The sequence below is a fragment of the Gopherus evgoodei genome, chromosome 1, assembly GCF_007399415.2.
Source record: "Gopherus evgoodei ecotype Sinaloan lineage chromosome 1, rGopEvg1_v1.p, whole genome shotgun sequence".
Classification (NCBI taxonomy): Eukaryota; Metazoa; Chordata; order Testudines; family Testudinidae; genus Gopherus; species Gopherus evgoodei.
The window spans coordinates 227,176,152-227,199,881 of record NC_044322.1 but is presented as its reverse complement, the minus strand read 5'-3'; the positions used below and the strand labels follow the sequence as shown (position 1 = coordinate 227,199,881).

The 23,730-nt window shown below is 42.2% G+C and overlaps 1 protein-coding gene across 4 annotated transcripts in view; it reads left to right on the top strand.

Moving 5' to 3' along the window:
* Nucleotides 1-23,730, top strand: part of CRACR2A (calcium release activated channel regulator 2A) — a 93,568-nt gene that overhangs the window by 20,355 nt on the left and 49,483 nt on the right. For all 4 annotated transcript variants that reach the window (XM_030538535.1, XM_030538544.1, XM_030538564.1 and 1 more), the window contains exons 2-5: nucleotides 73-303; nucleotides 3,159-3,270; nucleotides 6,116-6,287; nucleotides 13,467-13,613. In XM_030538535.1, the coding sequence (XP_030394395.1) occupies nucleotides 103-303; nucleotides 3,159-3,270; nucleotides 6,116-6,287; nucleotides 13,467-13,613 (632 nt within the window). In that variant the 5' untranslated portion in view covers nucleotides 73-102. The remainder of the gene's footprint in view (nucleotides 1-72; nucleotides 304-3,158; nucleotides 3,271-6,115; nucleotides 6,288-13,466; nucleotides 13,614-23,730) is intronic.

Sequence of the window (23,730 nt, the reverse complement as noted above, 5' to 3'; positions counted from 1 at the left end):
CGTTGCTAAGAGATGATGGAAAGCATCATTGAGAGGCTCTGATGTGCTCTCTTTCTTACCTTCGGCATACAGGTTTTGGACCAGAGTTTAGGAGTAAATGGGATGGCAGCGTCCCAAAATACTTCTGTGACCAGACCTGTGGCAACGGACAGAATAAAAGGGGACTGTGCCAGTCCTGGGCCACTAAGAGATACAGAGTCAAGCAGGACAGAACGGGACCCAGGGCAACAACTAGCCATGTTGGGGTTCTTTCAGATCTGTGATGTGGAGGGCAAAGGCTTCATCACTCGGCGTGATATGCAGGTAAAGCAAAATTGGTGAAATGATGCAATACAATAGTTTTACCATATACAAACCCACTCATAAAATGGAAGCTCAAAGGAAATGTAAAATTTATAAAACTCAAAGCAGTTGATTTCACTTTTCACTTAACTTGGTGTAACTCCACTGACTTCACTGGGGTTACTCCTGATTTACAGCAGAATGAGAAATGTGTTTAGTCCATCTATTTTCTCTTACAGATTTTGTCAACAAATGCCATTCCAGGCCATTCACTCTGCTTTCCCCAACCAATAAAATGGCACAAAACCTCAGTCAAAATGTATTTCTAAATATACTTACGCAAACAAAAGAGTATTCTGTGTTATTTTGATATGTTCACATTGTGCTTATTAAATCAATGTTTTTTGGAAATAATTGTAAAAGTAAAGGGGCCTAATTCTGATCCCACTGAAGTCAATTGGCAAAATGCCATTGACTCTACCAAGAACAGGATCAGGCCCATGCCGTGAAAATGTTCAGCGAGATATTCTATCAGGTGTGTTGTGGAAAACAACAACAACCCACTCTGCAGCTATTCATGTTGTACATTCAGAGCACTCGTTGGATGTATTCATTAATTTTTTACTTCAGTGCTAATGGATTAAATAGAATTTAGGAGCAGTAGAAAGTAGTGACAGTGGAAATGTCTTAAATACATTTTTTGGAGGATTTAACACCTTCACATACAAAGCTGTTTATTGTAATAGTAAAAAGTACCCAACACACTGAGAATTATCCATTCTGAAAAAACCAAACAAATCAATGCTCAGGTTATTGCCAGTTGCGCGTTTTCTGCTGTGTGTGTTTATGGATTTTTTTGTTTTTTCAAATTACTTGTTTTACTGACTGCAAAGTTTAAAAAAAATGTTAGAGTAAACATTTACTGTTAGTTGTAGTGCGTACTACACTGTGTAGTCCCACTGAAGTCATTGAAATCACAGTAGTAAGTGTGTTATTCCTGGTAGTAAATGTTTGAATGTTTGGACCATTAGGCATCTTCCTAGATCACCATTTTGTTTGATTTATGTATATGGATTAAAAAGATAAAAAGAAAATAGGATTTAATTTTTAATACAAGGGAACTCTCACATATTTTTGAACTTTAATGTCTGTTGCTACAAGGAGGGTAAAAGATATTTATTCCCATTCAGGTCTGAGTTCTACACTTACAGAGGAAATGTAACTCTTATTTGCTGCGAGCTTCTGAGAAGGGTGATAGAGAACTTGTTTGAGTTGCAAAGAGAAGAATGTAATTTTGTCTTTGATTTCACAACATGAAACAGCTCTTTCAGGAGCTGTTTAACATGCGTGATGAGCTTTATATATGAGTAAATCTCCAATTCATTTAAAAATAGATATAAAGAGCACTGGGACTAGTGACATGAAACCCCTTGAAGTGGCATTGCATTATGTTTATTTTGTTTCTAGCTGAACGGATTAAAGGTGAAACTACAAAAAACATCCTTTTTGAAAACACCGGGCCTGATTCTCCTCTCACTAAACCACTATGTAAATCAGGAGTAATGTCATTGAAATCAATGCAGTTTCACTAGTGTAAAATTGAGATGGGATCAAGTCTTTCCCTTTGACTTTATATTCTACCTGAGCTCAAAAGTTGAGAATTAAAAAAAGAGAGAGGCCAGCAAATTGGAAAGTTACAGTTTTCTCCATTAGTGTTCGCTCAGATACTCGGAGCCTGCTTGTCACAGAGTGGCTGACCCCTTTAAATGAGGCAGGTCCAGTTCCCCTGTGGTAGAACAAGTGCTCCCGGCTTGGCCAGTTAGGAGGAAGGGGAAGCACATGGATCTTGGGAAAAGGGTCTCCAAGGAGAAAGTCCAGAGAGCTGGTGCTCAATTAAAAGAGCATAGGAGAACCCTGCAGTTGGCTCTGAAGCAGGAAGGACTGAGAGAAGCAAAGGGAAAATCCCCTAGGTGGGCCGAGGAACTGTTTTCATGGTCTGGGGTTTTTAAACCTATGTTTGTAAAATAAAACTGCCTGGAAAGAGACTCTGAGTATGGCAGTAGGTCCTTTGTGGGCTGAAGACAAACTAGAGCCTTATATTGCTCCACTGAAGTCAATGGGAATCTCCTCAATATCCCATCCAAATATACAGAGCAGAGCTAGCTTTGTTTATCCTTTAACACTGGGTAACCACTACACTCATTCAGATGAGGGGAGTCTTGCTCTTGCTAGTTCTTTAATTACAACTTCTTTTTTGACTCCCATAATCTATTCATCCCTGAACACAACTCTACATCTGTGATATCAGACTCTTGCAGTAACATGTTCTAAAGATTAATTTATATCTCATTATGTCACTCTTATTTTGAAATGACTTTAAAATTGTTCTGATCCATTTTTGTCTCACTGATTCCATATCAAATTTGCTCCATTTCCAAATAAAAGAGGAGGCACCTTGAAAAAGAAACTGTAATATAAAATACTTTTTGTTTATGATAATAAAAATTAAATTACCCTAGAAAATAATGTACAAATGTAATATATATATATAAATAAATTTCAATAATAAAATAAAAATAACATTTAAAATGATAAAATAGAGAAGTAAAATAAATTAATAAAAAAAATAGTAACATAAAATGAATAAAATTGTAGACACTGATATGTCTTATTTAGAAAAAATTGAAATGTTTCATTTCAAACTTTTCAAAATGGATATTTGGGAGGGTGGGGCAAGAGGAATTTCCATTTTGCAGGAAATTTAGAGTTCTGTCATTCTAAATTACTGATGTTCTTGTCTTGCTCTTCAGATTCTTCTCTTCCACTAACCACTTTTATAATAAATAGTGTTATGGAGGCATGGCTTGTCATTTCAGAGACTTCATGGTGAGCTACCTCTTAGCCTGGAGGAGCTGGAGAAAGTTTTTGATACTCTGGATGCAGATGGCAACGGTTCACTTACACCTGAGGAGTTCACGACAGGATTAAGTGAGTTTTGGAATGCAAATCTGTGTATATCTCCATCCATGTTCAGTACTTCATAGAGAGGTAAAGAGACATGGTTCCTTAAGGAACCTGTAGTGTAGTTCTGATGTGTGCAGTGAACCCTGCACAAAAGGCTACCTTGACATACTTGAGCACAGTTCTGGTCCACCTTTATTAGAAGACCTCCTCCATTATGCAATTCATTTTTGTCAGTCTCTTGATTAGTTGCTTCAGAGAGGTTTCATGGCACCAGAAAGGAGTTCTAGGGGACGCCTTGTCAGTAGGTCTGGTCAAAAAATTTCCATCTAAACTGGTTTTCAAGAGAAAATCAGATTTTCCACTAAACAACATTTTTCACAAGTGTCTGCTTTCCATGGAAAATTTTGATTTTTCACCAAAAATAAATGAATGGCCAAAACCCAAAATATTTTGATTTGAGAAGTTTGCCACAGTGCTTCAAGGGAGCTGTAGTTTGGATGCCTCATGTTCCCATTCTCCTCTATGGCCTGGACTCCCTGGCTCGATTGCATCTCTAATGATGCACCATGGCCAAAAACTCCCATCGAACCACTGCCTACCCCTCCAAGAAGGTGTATCCTGATATCATCATAGCATATCCTAGGAAATATAGTATGACCAGGGAGTCTGACCTGCAGCGGATAATGGGAGCATGAGGAACCTGTATTACAAAGTCCCTTGAGATACAACGACAACATTTCTGAATCAAAATATTTTGGTTTTTGTATTTCAAGGGGGGAAAAAAAATCAAAATTTTCAGCAGAAAACATCCTCATTTTTTAATCAACTCTACTTTTAGGAGATGAGTGCTGAAATACTTTGGGGGAAGAAGTGTGTTTACGGGACAGGCCTGAGGCTTGCTCAGGCTCCCATTGAAATCAATGGAAAAACATCATTAAAGGCAAGAGGGAGGGCGACTGATTTGTGAGAAAGAGGGTAGGGTTCCAAGCACTCAGGGTTGGCATGGAAAAAGACATGAAGCCAAGAGTGGGAGAAATACACAAAAAAGGGCTGGTAGGAGGGAGGTTTGGGAAGAGTGCAGGGAGTCAGAGGGCCAGTTGGAGTAAGAGAGAGTGAAGGGGCAGAGTTCTGAAGGGCCATGAAGACGAAGATGAGAAGTTTAACATGATGTCAAATGGAAGAGGGAGCTGCTGAGATTGATTTGAAGAGTGAGGTGCTATCAGTAGAGCAGCCAAAGAGAAGAAAGGTCTTCAGGGCAGTGGTTTGGATAGACTGGAGGGAGAGACAAACGAAGCTATCCAGTTCTGTGATGAAAATACTGTAGATACTATGTATTTTGCAGACAGTTTCAGGGTCAAATTTTCTTTTCAGATGTACATGGCTCTCATATACTCAAATATGTCTGAATCCAAGACCAGAATATGGCCTGCTGTTTGTAAACACATGCACTGGGCCAGATTCTTAGCTGGCATAAACCAGCATCAACTTACAGCTAACAATCTGATCCACTGTGAATATTTCAATAATCGTTTGGCCATCACGATGCTCCAATTATGCTGTGTTTCTGCACCAGCAACAGGCACGAGATTCTAGAAATGTATGTAACTCAAGACAGGTACTGAAAAGTCCTGAGTAGATAGAAGGAGCTCCCTTACGTCGACAGATTTTTGCAAATATGTAAAGTTGAATGCAGAAAAGGCAGCTCAAGGAACATTTAATTTTAATTGACAAGTACATTAGGGGCTCAGTTGGGGATCCATGGTAGGCCAAGATCTGATAACACGCTGAAAACGCAAAATATTAAAATATCAGATAAATTTATTATTATTAATACCTATTATTTATTTATGTTATTATGCTAGATCCTTCCATTTTTATTCAGTCCTTCGACAAACTCACATTGAAGTCAAAGGGAATTGAGGATGCTCAGTTCCTCTGGAAGTCAGAACACTTATTAGTTTGAGTGCCTAAATCTAGGCCTGTAAATTTGAAATTTTTGGCCTGTGTGGCTTATCCAGGGTTAAATGGTGAATTAGGGGCCAACCCAGGAGTAAAACCCAGGAGCCCTGACTCCAGATCTCTTGCTCTAGTTGATAGGCCACATTCCCTTTTCAAAATGAGAAAACTAGCATTTTCCTTCCTACCAAGCTCTGTTTATTGTGAAGTTCAATCTTGGGGAATGTCTACAATTGGAGGTGAGAGTGTGATTGCCAGCTCATGTAGACGTACTTGCGCTAACGCCAGTGCCTAATTTGTAATGAAAGAGGTTCCTGGCTCAAGGAATTTTTTTACTTTCTTAACTGACACAGCAAGCCCAGAAGTGCCGGGGCTATGAACTGCCAGGCAGAGCTGGGGCTCAGCTCTGGCAAGTCCCGGCACAAATTAAGCACTGGCTAGCTCTCATTGAGCTGGCATTAATGTAGCAGTGACAAGAGGTGGCATGGGCTAGCCGCACAGAGAACAAACCTGCCTGAACCTGGTGGGTACATACTTGGTGCTGCTAACCCATGCAGCAACTTGCCGCTACTAGGGTTACCAAATAGCAACTGTGAAAAAACAGGACAGGGGGTGGGGGGTAATAGGTACCTATGTAAGAAAAAGTCCAAAAAAACAGGACTGTCACTTTAAAAATGGGACATCTGATCACCCTAGCCACTACCCCTGCTACTCCAGCTACACAACTATTTTTAGTGTTCTAGTTCAATGACAGCTAGCGTCAGTACGTCTGCATGAGCTGGAAATCACACCCCCAGCTCTGAGTGTAGAGACAGCCTGGGAGAGACTGCTAATAAAAGTCACTCGTTCTTGTAATGACTTCTAATTACTCTATAAACAGATTTTTTAAATGATGTACATCTTTAAATTTTAGGTCAGTTTTTGTATGGGCAGATGGCCTCTATGAATGAAAGGCATGAGTCTGACAATGAAAATGTCTATCAGTCTAAGTGGGAAGAGAGCTATGCTAAAGCTGACGATGAAGATGAGGACCGGCAGTTCTCAGATCTGATGGACCGGCTTGGAACGAACAAGATCTTAGAAGAGTAAGTCAGACAAGCTGCAGTATCGACAATGTACAATTCATAATCTTTTATGATTGAGCTCTACACTTGTTAGAAAACCTTGGGCCTGATTCTCCTCCCATTTACACCCACTGTGCAGTGGTGTGTGACCACTGACTTCAGTGGAGATGCTTTTGACTAACTGCAGTGAGAGATCAGAATTAGGGCCCCTTGTGATGTAGCAATCTCATATTCATTTCCTCGGCTGCTGCAAGTGATGAAATTAAAAAAACACCTTGAGCGCCCCACATTTGTGCCCCATGAGGACAACACAGTTAAACTCTCATAGTCGCATGCATTTGTGCCATGTGAGAGCAACACAAATGAAGCACTGATGTGGCACACTTTCTGAAAATATGTACAGTAATATTAATATGCTATCTCTGTATCCAAAAATGACATTATTTGCAAATAAAGAATCCTTAGAGAGCATTCCTTTGGCAAAGTATGCTTAAATTGCCTTTGTATCAATTAAGAGTAACAAATCACTTGTTCCCTTTCATAACGGTGTAGTTATTAATGATTAATCATTAATAATTTACATTGCAGTAGTGCCCAGAATCTCCAGCAAGGGACCAGGCCCCCTGTGTGCTAGGTGTTCTACAAACACAGAACAAAGGGGCTTTCAATTTATGTTTGTGTGATATTTGTCAATGAAATAAAATGACTACTCTAAAATACCAAGTTGTCAGAATGCTGAAAGCCGGGATATTTTTTTCTTCTTTTTACATCTAATATTTAAATCTGATCTCTCCAAACTATTTTTGAATTAGTATGTTTGTTTTACCCGGCATTATCCAGTAAACATTAGATACATTCTGCACAGTAAGGCTATTTCAGGGACATGCTGGTTGTTAAAATAGCCATCAGGTCTTACATGTTCCTGTGGGACATTTCAAACACAAACTGTGAGTTTAGTGATTCTCTGAAAGTTCCCATCTGTGGGGGAAACAAGATGTAAAGAAATTGTGCAGAGGGCAAGAAAACGGACCTTAGCTTTGACTTGTTTATTCACTGAAAGACCAGTTTCCTGTCTGAGCTTACACAAATAGGCTGTGCCTTGCTTTCATTTGTTAAGAGTTAGAATAATTGTGAAGGGTTTTGTGTTTCATACTGCCCGGTTCTGTGTTGCATATAATTGAGACAAGGTTATCTACAAGATATATTTATAAGCTAATGGAATGATGTGCAGAAAATTGACTGAAACAATATGCTGGACATTCAAGAGCCTCCCTAGTTGTGATCAGTGAGCAGCGTGGCGTGTGGGTCAAAGTCCACTAAAGTCAGTAATAGGAGGCTTTCTGTTGAGTTCAGTGGGCTTTGGCTCAGTCCCTAGATACTCAATTCTAAGGTAAAGTTCAGAATATTAATTTACAATGTGGTCATCTCTGCTCCTCTAGGGCTTTGATCCTTTCCTGGTGTACAGAAGTGGTAAACAAGCTTATATTCTAGTTCAAGTGGGAATGGAGGTTATGCAAGTGCACATGTATGGTTGAGCACTTCACTGTAATGTAATTAATTACACGTAGAGCAACAAAAGCTCCCTGCATGCTCGTGGTCTGATTTGCATGAGCACAGGTGAAAGGAGACAGGGTGTGGGTGGAGAATGGGCAAGTCTCACAGGATGTGGCCTTAAGTGATCCTCTTCATACTACAGAGGTTCTTAGCTATCCTCTCTAAATCCTGCTCCCTGTCATAGGCAGGAGTAGGTTGGCAGCTGTGCAGCAGGGCTTTCAATACTGCAAGAACAGATTCCCCTGCGTTTCCCGTCATTCTCATCACTTTTTACCTTGAATTTATACAAGCAACACTCCCAACCTGCACTGTCCAGGATGGAGCCTTTAATGTGCATGCAAAATAGAGCAGGTCAGAAAAACAGAAAAAGAAATTCACAGGAATTTTGGCAAATCTTCGATCCTGTTTTGTTTTTCAATGATCCAATGTTTCATTTTTGGCAGAATTGTTTTTAAATAAAACATGTTTTGGTTTTAAAACAGGAGATTTCTGAAAATGAAATGCTTCAATTTTGAAACAGTCTCACCCTGGAACTAAGCTGATCAAACATAATCGGTGAAGCAGAAGACCAAGGATAAAGTTTTAAAGTGCCTAAGTGACTTAGGAGCCCAAGTTGGCACTTCAGAGCCTACGTCTCATTGACTTTCAATGAAAAAGGCTTCAAATGAGTTTGCCCCCTGTCCAACTCCCATTGGAAGCAATGGGAGTCTCTCCACTGAATGCGATCAGAACTGGATCAGGTCCTGCATTAGTAGTAATAAAACATATATCTCTTCTCTAGCCTAATGATAAATCTTCTGCAACCACTAATTAGATATAGTTTCTGTGGAGTCCATTACAAAAGGAAGCTCTGACCCTTCCTTGTGTAAACAGTCTAAGAGGTTTTATATCACAGTCTAGGGATTCCAGTAATGCTCTGAATGACGCATGCATTTAGAGAAGACCTAATAACTAAGATTAGAAATGAGGAGGGTCAGAAGATATAGGAGCCAGAGCTTGTAACAGAGTTAATGTTTGTAGCTATGAAAGGTAAGATATTAGGGGTGACAGAGCGTGGTCCCCTGGGACACGAGCCTGGAACTTGGGATTCCTTGCTCTGCCACAGACATCCTGTGTGACCTGGGCAAATCCCTTCAGGCTAGAGTCACAAAAGGACCTAGGTGCCTCCTACCATTTTAGGCACCTGTATCCCAGAATCAGGCCCCACAGGGATTCACAAAACTGCTGCTCAGCTGCCCCAAACACTGTAGGCACCTAAAGATTAGCGTACTCAACTGGGATGTGGGAGAATATGGGTTCAAGTCCCCCCGCCATCTGAAGGGGGAGGGATTTGAACTGGAATCTGCTACTTCTCAGGCCACATGACTGTTGTAACCACTGACTGTAGGGTATTCTGATGTGGACCTTGCTCAGTCTCTCCAGATGAAGCTGTTCCACTGAGTATAAACAATTTAAAAGTGTCACTGAAGCAGGGGCACTGGATCTTCCACCTCTCAGGGGAATGCTCTGACCACTGGGCTACTGATTCATCCTCATGCTTGCTTGCGCTTTCTCTTCTGACCAATGAGTCTCATCATTTATTCACAGTGAAACAGCTTCAACAGGAGAGACTGAGGGAAAACTCATAGCCTGATGGTTGGAGCATTCATCTGAGAAGTGGCAGGTCTATGTTCAAATCCATTCTCCCCCTCAGATCGCAGGGAATCAGCAGCAAATGTTGCCAACTCACTGTTTACCCTTTTTTCCAAGCTCATTTATGAATATGTTGAACAGGACTGGTCCCAGTACAGACCTGGGGGAAGTGGGGAAAATACTGTTTACCTCCCTCCATTCTGAAAACTGCTCATTTATTCCTACCCTTTGTTTCCTATCTTTTAACCAGTTACTGATCCATGAGAGGACCTTCCCACTTATCCCATGACAGCTTACTTTGCTTAAGAGCCTTTGGTTAGGGACCTTGTCCAAGGCTTTCTGAAAAATCTAAGTACACTATATCCTCTGGATCCCCCTTGTTCACATGCTTGTTGACCTCCTCAAAGAATTCTAGTAGAAAACAAAAAACATGTTGACTCTTTCCATACAAATTATGTTGATCTATGTGTCTGACAATTTTGTTCTTTACTATAGTTTCAACCAGTTTCCCTGGTACTGAAGTCAGGCTACCAGCCTGTAATTGCTGGGATCACCTTTGGAGCCCTTTTTAAAAATTGGCATCACATTAGCTATCCTCCAGTCATCTGATAAAGAAGCTGATTTAAATGATAAGTTACAAGCCACAGCTAGTAGTTCTGCAATTTCACATTTGAATTCCTTCAGAACCCTTGGGTGAATACCATCTGGTCCCAGTGACTTATTACTGTTTAGTTTATCAATTTGATAGGCACGGCTTAGCTAAGAAGGGCTTTGCACACACCCCTCAGCTTGCCATCTGCCATTAGCTATTTTAGGCAAGGAGCCACCAACCATGAATTAGTAGGAGCATTGCCAGCAGATCAAGGGAAGTGATTATTCCCCTCTATTTGGCAATTGTGAGGTCACATCTGGAGTATTGCATCCAGTTTGGGACACCCCCCCCCCACTACAGAAAGGATATGGACAAATTGGAGAGAATCCAGCAGAGGGCAATGAAAATGATCAGGGAGCTGGGTCACATGACTTATGAGGAGAGGCTGAGGGAACTGGGCTTATTTAGTCTGCAGAAGAGAAGAGTGAGGTGGGATTTGATAGCAGCCTTCAACTACCTGAAGGGGAGTTCCAAAGAGGATGGAGCTAGGCTGTTTTCAGTCATGGCAGATGACAGAACAAGGACCAATGATCTCAAGTTGAAGTGGAGGAGGTCTAGGTTGGATATCAGGAAAAACTTTTTCACTAGGAGGGTGGTGAAGTACTGGAATGGGTTACCTAGGGAGGTGGTGGAATCTCCATCCTTAGAGTTTTTTAAGGCCCAGCTTGACAAAGCCCTGGCTGGGATGATTTAGTTGGTGTTGGTCCTGCTTTGAGCAGGGGATTGGACTAGATGACCTCCTGAGGTCTCTTCCAACCCTAATCTTCTATGATTCTATGCTGACTTCCGTGAATCCCATTCTGAGGTGTCTATCTCTCCCCATTCATTGTATAGAGAGCCAAGGCACTTAACTGAGGCTTTGTGAATCTCAGTGATTTTCTAGCACCTAGATGTTAGGCAATGCTCAGCATCACCAGGCCTAAGATTCTTGTGCCTCTAGCCCTCAGTCTTTCAGTGCCTCCAAAGAATAATAGGACTTCCTCACTTCAAAGAGGTGTTGTGAGGATAAATATATTCAATGTTTGTGAGGTGTTCAGATGCTATGGTAATAGGGTCATATAAGCAGCATCACAGATAAATAATCTAATTCCATTCTTCATAATGTAATTTACAGGGGCAGGAGATATTTTCTTCCCATTTGCCCTGCAGGTTTTTCACTTTCCTTTGAAGCATCAGATGTTGTCCTCAGATAGAAAGAGAATCCCAGACTAGATGGAACAAAGATCTGATCTGGTATGGCAAATCCTATGATGTGAGGCTGAACAGGAGAGATTCCAGATTCTTACAATGCTACTTACCTGCACTTAATAAGTGATATGAAAAATTGGTCAGAAACCACACTTTCACAGAGTAGGATTCAGTGAAATTACTTCTGATTTACACTAGTCCATCTGAGATCAGAATCTGGCCCAATGTCTTTGGTTTGTACTAAGTTAGGGTAAGAGATTTCTAATTGAATGGGGAAAGGGATTAATGGGAACTGGCCTAAGCTAATTAGGTCTAGTTTGACTCCATAGGTTCTTCTGGTGGACTAAGTATATCACTGAGTGTGAATGAAATCTGTCTTTATCAGAGATTAAAGGAAGCAATTTTGGCCTAATAATTTGCTATTTTGGACTGGATAATATAGGAGACCTTATGGCAAAGTCCTATTTTAGCTCTCCAGACTAAATTGGTAGGATTATATGTTTCTTTGAACACCTTGAGTTCAAGCTGAGCTTCAGGTCTTCAGGGACCTGATTCTCCCAGAGGGTAAGCATCTCTCTTAAGGTGCTAAATGCACTCAATTCCCACTGTAGCTGGAGATGCTCAGCCCCTCACAGGATCAGGCCCTAGGTGTGTGTTTGTGTGATTCTGCTTACAAACAGTGGCTGGATGTAGAAGTGAATGTTCTTCACGATTCATTCAGAACTAATCTGGCTCAGTGTTCTGATCTCAGGAGGATGTTTAAAATGAGCCATGGTCCCTATTGACATGTAAGCTCAGTTTTGATCCCTGGGCATTTTAGTACAGGTTTTCAGTAGGGATCCAATACTTTTTATGGGCTGGCCCCTCAAATTTGAACTAACTCATTCCACAAAAGTCTCCAAATTATTCCTTGGAAACAAATGTGTCTTTTAATTATAAATATAATACACTCTACCCTAGTAGTTTTTCATGTGTAACTGTTAGTTGCTTGTTATTCCTTTCCAATGTAATCCTCTATAGATAGATATTCTGTACTATTTCTCTTCCTTGTTGCCTTTACAGTTTGCCTAATCCACTTAAATTGTCAGATTAGATGCCCATGTGCTTCTTTAGATACATAGATAGCTTTGGAAATTAAGCCTAATGAGCAAAACACGTAATTCCCATCAGCATGACTTTTATTTCAGAATAAAGTAAGTAGAGAACAAAGAAGGAATAAATGCAACTCTCCATGAACATGTGAAGGAGAAGGCTTGATGCTCCACAGCCCTGCACTATGCAAAGTGGGTGTAAAATGCTACCAAATCACAGTGGTGGTATTTTACCCCCTTTATATTCCCTTTATGCAGGTGTAAATGAGTACAGCAGATACCAGGCAGCTGAGTATCGGGTTTACATAGTGCAAAGTGTGTTACTCTGTAACAGACATCTGGAAATTGCTCTCACACACTATTCCACAATGGGCAGACAGACTCTTCTTGCACTAAAAGGGCCCTGCATGGAAAACAGGATTTAATATCTACCCTACCCCACATTCTTGACAGGTATTGTCCCGTTGTTATAACTGAAAAGAACTGAATATTGTTCCGTATGTTCATTAAAGAAGTCACATGAATTGAGAGTCCATACTTAAGTGTGGCATTTTGTTTATTTACGTATATGGTGCTCAGAGACTAGCAGTGATGGGGGAAAGGGGCAGATAGATAGATGATACAGTCCATCCCCCACCTCCCAAGCTTCCTGGTGAACTGGGGAATGCACGGGTGGCAAAGTCGTCTCTAAGTATCCCAGTTTGCTCTGTAGGCCTATGCAGAGGATAAAGATTTGCCCCCCACCTTCTCCATTTCCTGCCCCCTGTAGGATGGGATGTGCCCTGGGGTGCATTGAGCTCCCCCATGCACAAGGATGGAAATTGCAATAAGGCCCTTTGCCAAGACAAATGATGGACAGAATCCATCTGCATCTGCCTCCAACCATCCCATCCTGGGCACCTGCACAAGGGCCAGTCACAATCAGGACCTGTATAAATAGCCCATGCGGATGACAAGCCTCATGTTCTGACCAATGAGCTGCTGAAATTTTCTTTGTGTTACTAGGCTGCTGCAAACATTTACTCCAGCCTGAAAAATCTTATCTCCTAACATACTTTATTCTCTTTTCTTTTCATCCCTCAGCGAGAGCAATATAAGACAACTTTGGTCGCAGCTGAGAAAAGATGAACCTCATTTACTTTCCAGTTTTGAAGAGTTCCTGATCAGAGTTTTCTCCCAGCTCCAAGAAGCCGATAATGAAAAGAATGAATTGGAGTGTGCCCTTAAAAAGTTGGTACATCTGTTTGTTGTGTTCTTTCTGTAGTGCTTCGAATGTATTATGTGCTACTTGCCATCAGAATCCAACAGGGGTTTCATCAATCAATCAGCTTGCTGGGGAATTGAAGATTATCTACTGATCAGAGATATTTTAAAGCAAACATTAGCCAGTCATCACTAGAACTGGTCAAATTATTTGTAACACAGAACTAATTGGCTGAATTTAGCTCTTCCTTTCCTATTCGCTAATTGTCTGAAATTCTTTCACAAATGTCTATTATTTCGTTCTGGTTTTAACAAACTACAGCTACAATTATGGTGGCCATTCCCAGACAGCCAACATAAAAAAGTATGATTACAAGAACATAATGTATCAGATTCACCGGTACACTCTGGCTGCTTTGCAGCATGCCATGCAAAACAGCTGTAAACCCAGTTTAACTTGCTGGTTACATTGATTTACAGCTGCTTTATGATGATGGAGCAGCACAAAGCAATCAAAAAGTTCCAGTGAACCTGGCCCAGTATGATGAAAATGCAGACCAGCCTTTATAATCAATTAAAATTCTGGAAGAGTAAAGTCATACATAAAACAAATGGAGCACATAGTAATGCTTATAGTTAAAGTTCCACATATGTTTTCATTATGAAATGTAATTTTGAGATGCTTATAACTTTGGCAAGCTTTTACCTTTCAGGCTGAAATTTAACCAATTTATTCCCAGCATAGGAGTGTGTTTTCCTGGAAAGTTTGAGCAGAAATGATATAGTCATTTTTGAGAACAAAGAGAGTGAAATAAGAGACAGCTCTCGTGCCTTAGGGGAATGTGGTGTGTGATGGGATGTTCCACTCACGGCTAGGATGGCACCTTCTCCTGGGCATGCTGGGGAATAGCTAGCCAGGTCAATGCCCCTTCCCATAGTTGCACACTATCTCTCTGCCTCTCTCTCTGGGTCAGTGGCTCCCCTCTCGCTGCACATGCTGCTGCTGCCTCTTCATGACTTAGCCCTTCAGCCAGGTCACTCTGTGTGCTTCCCCCTTCCGGGATACCAAAGTCTTTCAAAGTGTCTCTCCACATCAGCAGTCTCAGACAGTCTTCTCCTTCACTGCCCTATGGTGCCATTCCCTCAGTGGCTAGCAGGGGAACCCAGGATCAACATCCACTTCACATTCTGGTTCAGGGACCCTCTAGCCAGCAGTAAAGGTTCCCTCCTGGACCTTACTGGCTTTCCCTGAGCCCTTTCCTACCATCTGGCACTCCATCCTCTCTGGGTTTGCCAGTCTCCTTACTCCCCTCTCCCAGGGAACAACTGCGGGCTATCTGTCCCTGTAGCCTCCAAACACTCCTTCCTTCTTCCAAAGAGTGACTGCAACTTTTCCCAGCAGCCCCCTTCTGCTTCCAATTTCCTGTCTTTATAGTCCCAGCCCAGCTCCTTCCTTCTCAGCTGGGCTCCCTCACTCAGTCATGGAATTCCTTGGCCACCTGATTCTCCTGAGCTGTGACTTGTTGGGCTAATTATTCCCCCTTCTCACTCTGCATTAACCATTTCCAGGAAAGTGTATGTGTGGTGGAAGAACACCCCATCCCATGATGCGAACCTGAAATTTGACAGGCATGTATTCCCCTCTTCCAGGAGTGTCTTTGTATATGCTGGTGAAAATCAGTTGCCCTTTGGTCAAAAGAGAAAGAGCATATTGCAAGCATGCACACTGGTGTCAGTGAACTGCCATGTACATTGCATTGACACTATGCCTGCATGGTGTGTAACCTGAATGGAAATTTCCATTGAGTAGGTAATCTTTTAACAGTGTTTTGGAACTGTGAATACGTAAGTAAGTTGAGTGGAATATCATTTTTTATATGAAGGTGTACCTGGATCAAGGGCACCACAAGGTGTGCAGGCAGGGGACCCAGGCCCACTCCCTGCCCCTTGGCCACTGATGGGAACTGGAAATTTGACCCAGATGCCCCTCTGTCATGATAGAGGGGAGGTCAGGACAAATTTGAATGGCACTGCAGCTTCACGCACCAGGTCACAATGCCACTTATTCAAATTTGGCCCAGCCACCCCCACATCAGGATGGAGGGGAGGCCATGTCAAATTTGAGTGGTGTTACAATTCCATGTGCTGGGTCACAATGCTACACACGGAAATTTGGCCCAGTTACACACAACCCCTCAGAACAGAGGAGCAACAGGTCCAGATATGAGTGGCACTGTGACCCCATGCACCTGCTTCGACCCCCATCTCTGCAGTCCTTCCAGCAGCCATGGTGCCTGACACTCCAGGAGAAGCAGAGTAGGGGCACCAGGAACCCCCTAGTCTGCAGGATGGGGAGAGGATTGGATCCAGCTTTTGGTGCTTCCAGGGGAATTGGAGACACAGGAGGCGGGATGGGGTCTGGAGCTCCCAGAACTGCCTAACCCATGGTGGGGATGATGCTCTTCAGCCTGATCACCTCTCTGGGAGAAAGCTTGGGGCTGGATGTGGGGTGGGAAGAGCTCAGAGCTAAGTAGAGGGAGCAGAGTTTGAAGCTGGGTGCAGAGCAATGTGGGGGGAAGAGTGTGCGGTTGGGTGTGGGTAGCAGTAGCGGAGTGTCTGGGGCTGGGTGCAATGGGAAAGGCTTGATAGAGGCAGGGGAGGGAGAGCTGTGGGCCCTCTCCTTAGAACAATTCTGGCCAAGTCCCTGCTGCAGATTATGATCTGTGATGGTGTGTAAAGAAAGACACTGAGTTCCAAAAGAGCCCTGCTTCATTTCATGTGATATCTAAAAACATATATAGTGTATAGGACTGAACAGATCATTCTGCTGCTGTCTAGCAAATAGTTGCACATGATGGAAATTCTTTGTTTTATTTTCTCTTAAAAACCAACTCCCAGGAAATTCCATAAAAATATATATATTAAAATAACCTTAAGGTTGCAAAATGAAGCACTCAAAATTCAGGAAATGTCCAAGTACCTCATAAAACCTTTACTCAAACAGATCCGTCCCCCTGCTCTGGGTGTGAATACATTATGATACAGTCTTTTTAATTACACAATCATACACTTTTTAATCTGGGAGACTTGCCTCATTCAGGCCTAGTCTACACTGGTGGGGGATTGATCTAAGATATGCAACTTCAGCTACACGAATAGTGTAGCTGAAGTCAATGTATCTTAGATGGACTTAGAATTACTTACTTCGCATCCTCGCGGCGCGGGATCAATGGCCGCGGCTCCCCCGTCAACTTTGCTTTTGCCTCTCACCGAGCTGGAGTTTAGCTGTCGACGGGAGAGCGATCAGGGATCAATTTATCACTTCTGCCCTACACACAATAAATTGATCCCTGATAGATAGATTGCCAATCCCCTTAGTGCTGGTGCTGGATGGTTTGCAGAGTATGAGGCATGAGGCCACAGTCTGCATAATAAGGATAAATTTAACTTTTGAACATTTGACTCATTGCTAAGCACCATCTCATCTATTGCACTGAATGGGGCAGGGATCCTGAAGAAAAACTACTGTGTGGTCATATAGTTAAAGACTATATCACACTGTATATGTACCAAGGGGCAGAGTTAAGGTTGAACAGGCAATATTAACGTTAGCATTCCCTGACTTTTCCAACTTATGTTTTTTAATGTAGTTTTTTGTATGTGATTTTTATGTTCAGTTAGTGTAATGAGCCCATATTGGCACAAATTCTACTTGTGCACCTGTGTAACCTCATGGATTTCACTGAGAACTGTGTTCATCCATATGGCTTTTGTTTAGATGCATGTTAATATCCCAAAAGTAGATCTGATCTAATCATGAATTTCTTATACATAGCATGTTTAAAAATAAAATAAAAAAAAATCTCTAACCCTTTAAAGAGTAAACAAAGTGTGTGGTCCTGGGGGGAAAAAACCTATTACTAGTCTCTGAGGAGCAAATTAAGAAGAATATATTTGCATATGTGATTTGACTGGCTAATATTGACATAGTTCCAGATCTTAGTATTGATGTCCTCTGAAGAAATGAACCATAGAAACATACAGATTTATCACATCTGTTTTTCAACTAATCATGCCAAATATAACCAGAATGAGAGATTTTGCTCCACTTAATGTCTATAGTTTCATCTAAATTGAGCCTTTCTCTATTTGCTAGCTATTGGTTTTAGATAAATGATAATGGTTTGCATCAATATTTTTCTGTCATCACTTCTAGATCATTACTGGAGCACAAACTCACATTCTATTAGGGTTATCGTTTAATCAGACAACTCCATCAAAGGTTTCTGAACAGAAAGTAAACTGTTTTGGCCTGAATTTTCAGATGAGCACACACAGAGCAAGTCCGATTAGTCTTTCCAAACTAAATACCATCACAGTTTGAAGACAGATGGCTTGCTTTTCCTGGCTGCTTTAGGAAAACTGAATTACCGTAAAGAAAATAAATCAGATTGGTAGCATTGTAACCCAAAATGTTTTTTTCATTGGAGTTTCTCCCTAATGAATGTGTGATGTTCATTTCATAGATTTCAAGACCAGAGGAGACCTTATAATCACCTAGTTTGACCTCCTGCTCTTTATGTAATTTTTTTTTTATTTATACAATACTAGAAAAGATTTACCCCGCAAGACTATATTAAACCAAACATTACTCATAGACTCATAGACTCATAGGTCAGAAGGGACCAATATGATCATCTAGTCTGATCTCCTGCACAAGGCAGGCCACAGAACCCCACCCATCCAATTTTATAACAACCCCTAACCCAGGACCGAGTTATTGAAATCCTCAAAATTGGTTTGAATCCTCAAAATTGATTTGAATCCTCATTATATGTATGTCTTCTCTATTCAAAGAGATAGCTGGGCTGGTAGCCACACACCTGGGATAGCCACTTGTAATAATAGCCCAACACATGAAACAAGCTGGTCAAATCCAAAACTCACACTTTTGGCATTTACACAGTATTTGATGTTCTGTATTCCCAGTGTTTGCTAACTCACTCACTTTCCAACATTTTTCTTTTAAATGTTATCTTAATTTAGAATTTCTGGCTTCTGAATACTTGGTGGGAATTGTTTTTAAATCATACCATGACGTTTTGGACAATACAGTGATGTTTTGAGGGGGTTTATCCCTTTAGCTGTTCATGTACTTGTATCTTGCTGGTTTGAAAAGACAAAATATATTTGTGTTATTAAATGCCACATAGGTCCTTGAAGAGTTCATAATCTCTGTGGAATTTTTGGTGCCTTTTATAATCTATTCAGGAGTTCCTTCAAGGTTTATAAACTTGACTGGAGTCCAGGCTTTCACAGCCGCCATAGTGTTGTGCACAAAGTTGGTACTGTACTTTAATGCAAATATCAACATTTTATATTAATTTGTATTACAGTAGCACCTGGATTGAGCAGCAGCACTTCAGCTGAGACTGGGCCCTCCATTGTACTTGTGAATGTGTACAAACACATAATGTTTGGACCATTCTCTGTTCCAAAGAGCTTACAATCTAGACCAAGGGTCTCAAACACGCGGCCCGTGCTCCACATGCGGCTGGGCAAACTACAGCCGCAGAATTGCCCTCCTCAAGCCCCACGCCGCTTCCTGAAGCAGTTGGCATCAAGTCCCGGCCAATGGGAGCTGCAGGGAACAGGGAACCGTGGCCAATGGGAGCTTCGGGGGAGGTACCTGGAGGCCCAGCAAGCAGCAAGCAGAGCCCTGCGGCCCCTGGGAAGTGGGGGACGCAGGGATATGGTTCCAGCTACTTCCCGGAGTGGGGCCAGGGCCGGGGCTAGCAATCTGCCCTGGCCCCAGTGTGCACCGCTGCCACCCCGGAGCCTGAAGCCCTCCTGAGCCCCCTGCCTGCACCTCAACTCCCTGCCCTGAGCCCCCTGCTGCACCCCACACCCCAGTCCTGTGCCCTGAGCCCTGTGCTGCATCCCACATCCTTTCTGCACCCCAGTCCCCTGCCCTGAGCCCCCTGCCTGAACTTCAACCCCCTGCTGCTCCCCAACCCTCTGCCCTGAGCCTGTGCCATGAGCCCCCTGCTGCATCCCACACCCCAACCCCGTGCCCTGAGCCCCCTGCTGCATTCCACACCCCTTCTGCACCCAAATCCCCTGCCCTGAGCCCCCTGCCTGCACCCCAACCCCTTGCTTCACCCCAACTCCCTGCCCTGAGCCCCCTGCCTGAACCTCAACCCCCTGCCCTGAGCCCCCTGCTGCATCCCACACCCCTTCTGCACCCTGAGCCTCCTGCCTGCACCTCAACCTTCTGCTGCACTTTAACTCCCTACCCTGAGCCTCTTCCACACCCCTCATGCACCCTCTGGGGGCAAGGAGGGGGCGGAGTTGGGTGGGGACTTCAGGGAAGGGGTTGGAATGGGGGCAGGGAAAGGATGGGAAGAGGCAGGGCCTCATGGAAGGGTTGGAGTGGGGGCAGGGCTGGGGGCAGCGAGGGGTGTGTGTGTCAGTGATGCAGTGCTTGGGCCAATGAACTAGCCCTCATGTGGCCCTCATCATCATTTGAGTTTGAGACCCCTGGTCTAGACATACAAGACAGACAGACAAAGGGTGGGAGGAGAAACATGAGCATTCAGGGTAGGATTCACAGAGGAGATTTAGGTGTTCTGCTGCTTAGTGGAATTCACAGCCCCGAGTTAGATGCCCAGAGCATTAGGTAACTAAAAGAGAGGTTCAGAAAAGCTAGCATGCTGAGCTGCCTAATGCCTATGCTAGCCAACAGAAATGCCGAGTACAGGGAAGTGGCCTCAATCTCACCCCCACAAAAGGAGTTAGGCATCTAATAGATGCTGGAACTCAGAATGCTGGGGGTGCTACAGCACGTCCTGGCCTGAAGTGGTTTCCATCATATATAGGGTTTACAGTTTAGTTCAATGACTCTCAGCACCCCCACTATACAAATTGTTCCAGCTTCCCTGCATCTAATTTCAGGCCAGAAGGAGGCATCTCCCTTCACTTGGGATTCACAGCTGTGAACCCTCTCCTGGAGTTAAGTGTCTAACTATCCACCACATCAGTGGGCAGCTATCGATCCAGCAGGGGTCGATATATTGCATCTAGTATAGATGCGATAGATCGACCGCTGAGCACTCCCTGTTGACTCTGGTACTCCACCAGAACAAGAAGCGCAAGCGAAGTCGATGGGAGAGCATCAGCTGTCGCCTTATTGCAGTGAAGACACTGCAGTAAGTAGATCTAAGTACTTCGATTTCAGCTACGCTATTCACGTAGCTGAAGTTGCGTATCGACCCCACAAGGTAGTGTAGACAAGCCCTCAATCAAGTCAGCAATTCTTCAAGGAAACACTGAGGAGGAGGTAGAAGAAGGTGTAGTCCCTCCTTCCCCACATTATAACCTTTAACCCAGTGGTTAGGGTTCAGTGTGGGAGACCCAGGTTCAGTTCTACCATGTGCCTGATGTGAAGCTGGGATTGCCGATTTTGGATTTTTCACATCACATGAAAGTGCCCTACTCACTGAGCTAGAGAGTCATTCTCACTCTTTCTCTGGCCCAGGGAATATTATTTATACAGAGCGGCACCACTTCAACAGGAGACATTAAGATAGGCCTTCTCCAGAACACCCTATAGCCCATATCTGGGGAGGTGATGTTAAGATATAGGCACACCCATCTACTTAGGACTGTGCACGTGCCCAACTGCTGAAATTTAAGCATCTTGGGGGACTTTACATTTGGAAACTTAGGCATCTACCAGGTTAGGTGGCATCTGAGTGGGGGTTTTGCGAATGGCAATGGTTCCTAAATGTTGGGCATAGTCATTTTGTGAATGTCACCTAGAGAGGTGAAGTGGTTTTTCCCAAGGTTACAAAAGCAAGTCAGTAGCAGAGCCTGACTTCAAAGAAGGCTGAGGACATTTGGAACCTGGTAGGATCAGCCCATAAAGTACCCAACACACTAACCAATTTTCATTTGAAGTATCGGCTGTTCTGACCAAATGTCTGTGTAAACAATGGTGGACAAAATTCAAATACTGCATCTAAAATAATAGGCAGAAATGAAACCATCCCATGTATGCATTAACCTCACTACCAGAACATAATAACCAGAAAATGTCACCTTAGCTATCCTAACCAGAGTTATGATCTAGTTTGGTAAATTTGTTATAACAAAAAAACAAAACAAAAACATTAGTAAAGACAAAGCAGCACTACAGCACTAGTGTTGGAATTATATGACAGTTAAAGCTGGTCAAATTATTCAGGGTGAATTGGGGTTTTTGTTGTTGGTTGATGATGAATTTTGGCTTTTTTTTTTTTACTAAATATATCACTTTGTTATAATTTCTTTCCATTATTCTACCATCTCTGCAGATGGTTGACAAATATTTAGCAAATAATTTATCTGATAATTTTTTTCCACTGCTTGTGGGATAAATTATTCATGATTATGTTATGCTTTAAATAATGATGATAAATTATCTTATTATTATTATTTGACCAGCTTTAAGAATGGAGACTAAACCAATAATTAAAACTTTGGGTGTGTTTAGCCTGCAGATGTCATCCCCCTGGTCGTATGCTAAGCAGACAACAAACAAACATGATATTAAAATATCTCTCAAATGTCATGTTCAGATTATAGCCCTGTTCTGCCCTTGCAAACGCAAGTTAGAGAAAATCCAATGCTAAAAACAATAGTATATGAATTCAATATTCAAGTTGTTCCTTTTAACCTGAACAAGCAAGAAAATTCAGTTATGGTTCTCATGGCAACATTGACTACTCTATTCTTTATATACACTGTAATAGGGTATTTCATTATATAACCAGCCTAACTGCTCAGTGTGACATATTATTGGGCAAATACAGCATTTACAGATGTGATCTTGGCATTCATGTGCTATCTTGTTAAATGATTATCAAGTCTTGTATGGTTTCATGGAATTCCACCCACTCAAGGAAGCTCTGAATTTGCTCTATGGATTATTGTTTTCTTAGAATAGAGTGCCTTAGATATTTTGGGCCAGTATGTAAATCTGACTGTGCACCTATGACAGGGAGTAAGGAAGCATAAAATGTCCCCTTATTTTCCTCACTATTTACTTGCATTATGAGGGAGGGTGGGGATTAGCAGCCTCCATAGGGGATCTGCATTTCACACACAGCTTGAACTCGTTTTGCATAGATGTAAATGACCATGCAAAGTGCAAGGCAGTGGAGAATCAGCCGTAAGGAATTTTGTTTTCTTGTGTCAATATAGCGCAACATTCATTTATCACTAGAATCAATTCTGAGACTACACACTGACCTTTCTAGTTGGGGACGAAAAATGCAAGTTATAAATGACAGGCATTGTGAACATTTGGAGGGGAAAAAATGACCTGATTCTTATATCAGTTAGTTTGACTGGAGTTGTTCCTGATTTGCTATGGTGTAACTCAGAGGAGAATTTGCAGAATATAAGAAAACTCACAGGGAAATTCCCAAATCATACAGTGATTTTTTCTGTACCCCCTATTTTTCCTTCTGTTCCTGATTTGAAGACTTTTGAGGATTTCTGGGACAGTTAGACTCTGCAAATTGCCTGAGTAACAACCTGTTACTCACCATTCTCACCAGACCATGTGGGGAGAATGTTCAGTGATGTCACAGAGACTCTACTAAAAATCCTCTGAATGTGCTGAGAAAAGAATTTTCAATTGCTGGTCATTTCAAAAAATATATTTTTATTCCCGCCCCACCCAGCCAAAAGCTAGCGAAGTCTCTCTAATTCTCTACACAAGCTCTGTCCAGGCCAGGTGCCAAACTGCAGCTGTTTCAGTCTCAATCCTGTTAGATGCCTACACCAGCTGTTTCAATCTCAATCCAAAAAAGTGGACTTGATTATACAGTCCCTTGTTCTTTGTGTAGTCATGTGCACTTGTGCAAAGTGCTCTTAATCTGCTCCCTGACTGGGTGACTAAAACTTTAAACAAGTGTGTAACAAGTGTCAGATAGAGAAAGACACATAAAGACACAGTAGCATATGAACTTTCAGACAAGTCATTCTTTGTGCTGAAACTTTTGGGATGCATTAATGGTTTCAGAAATAAATCATCCGTTGTAAGAATACCCATGAATAATGCAGTCTCATAAATAATAGTAGAGCAAAGCTGCAATTT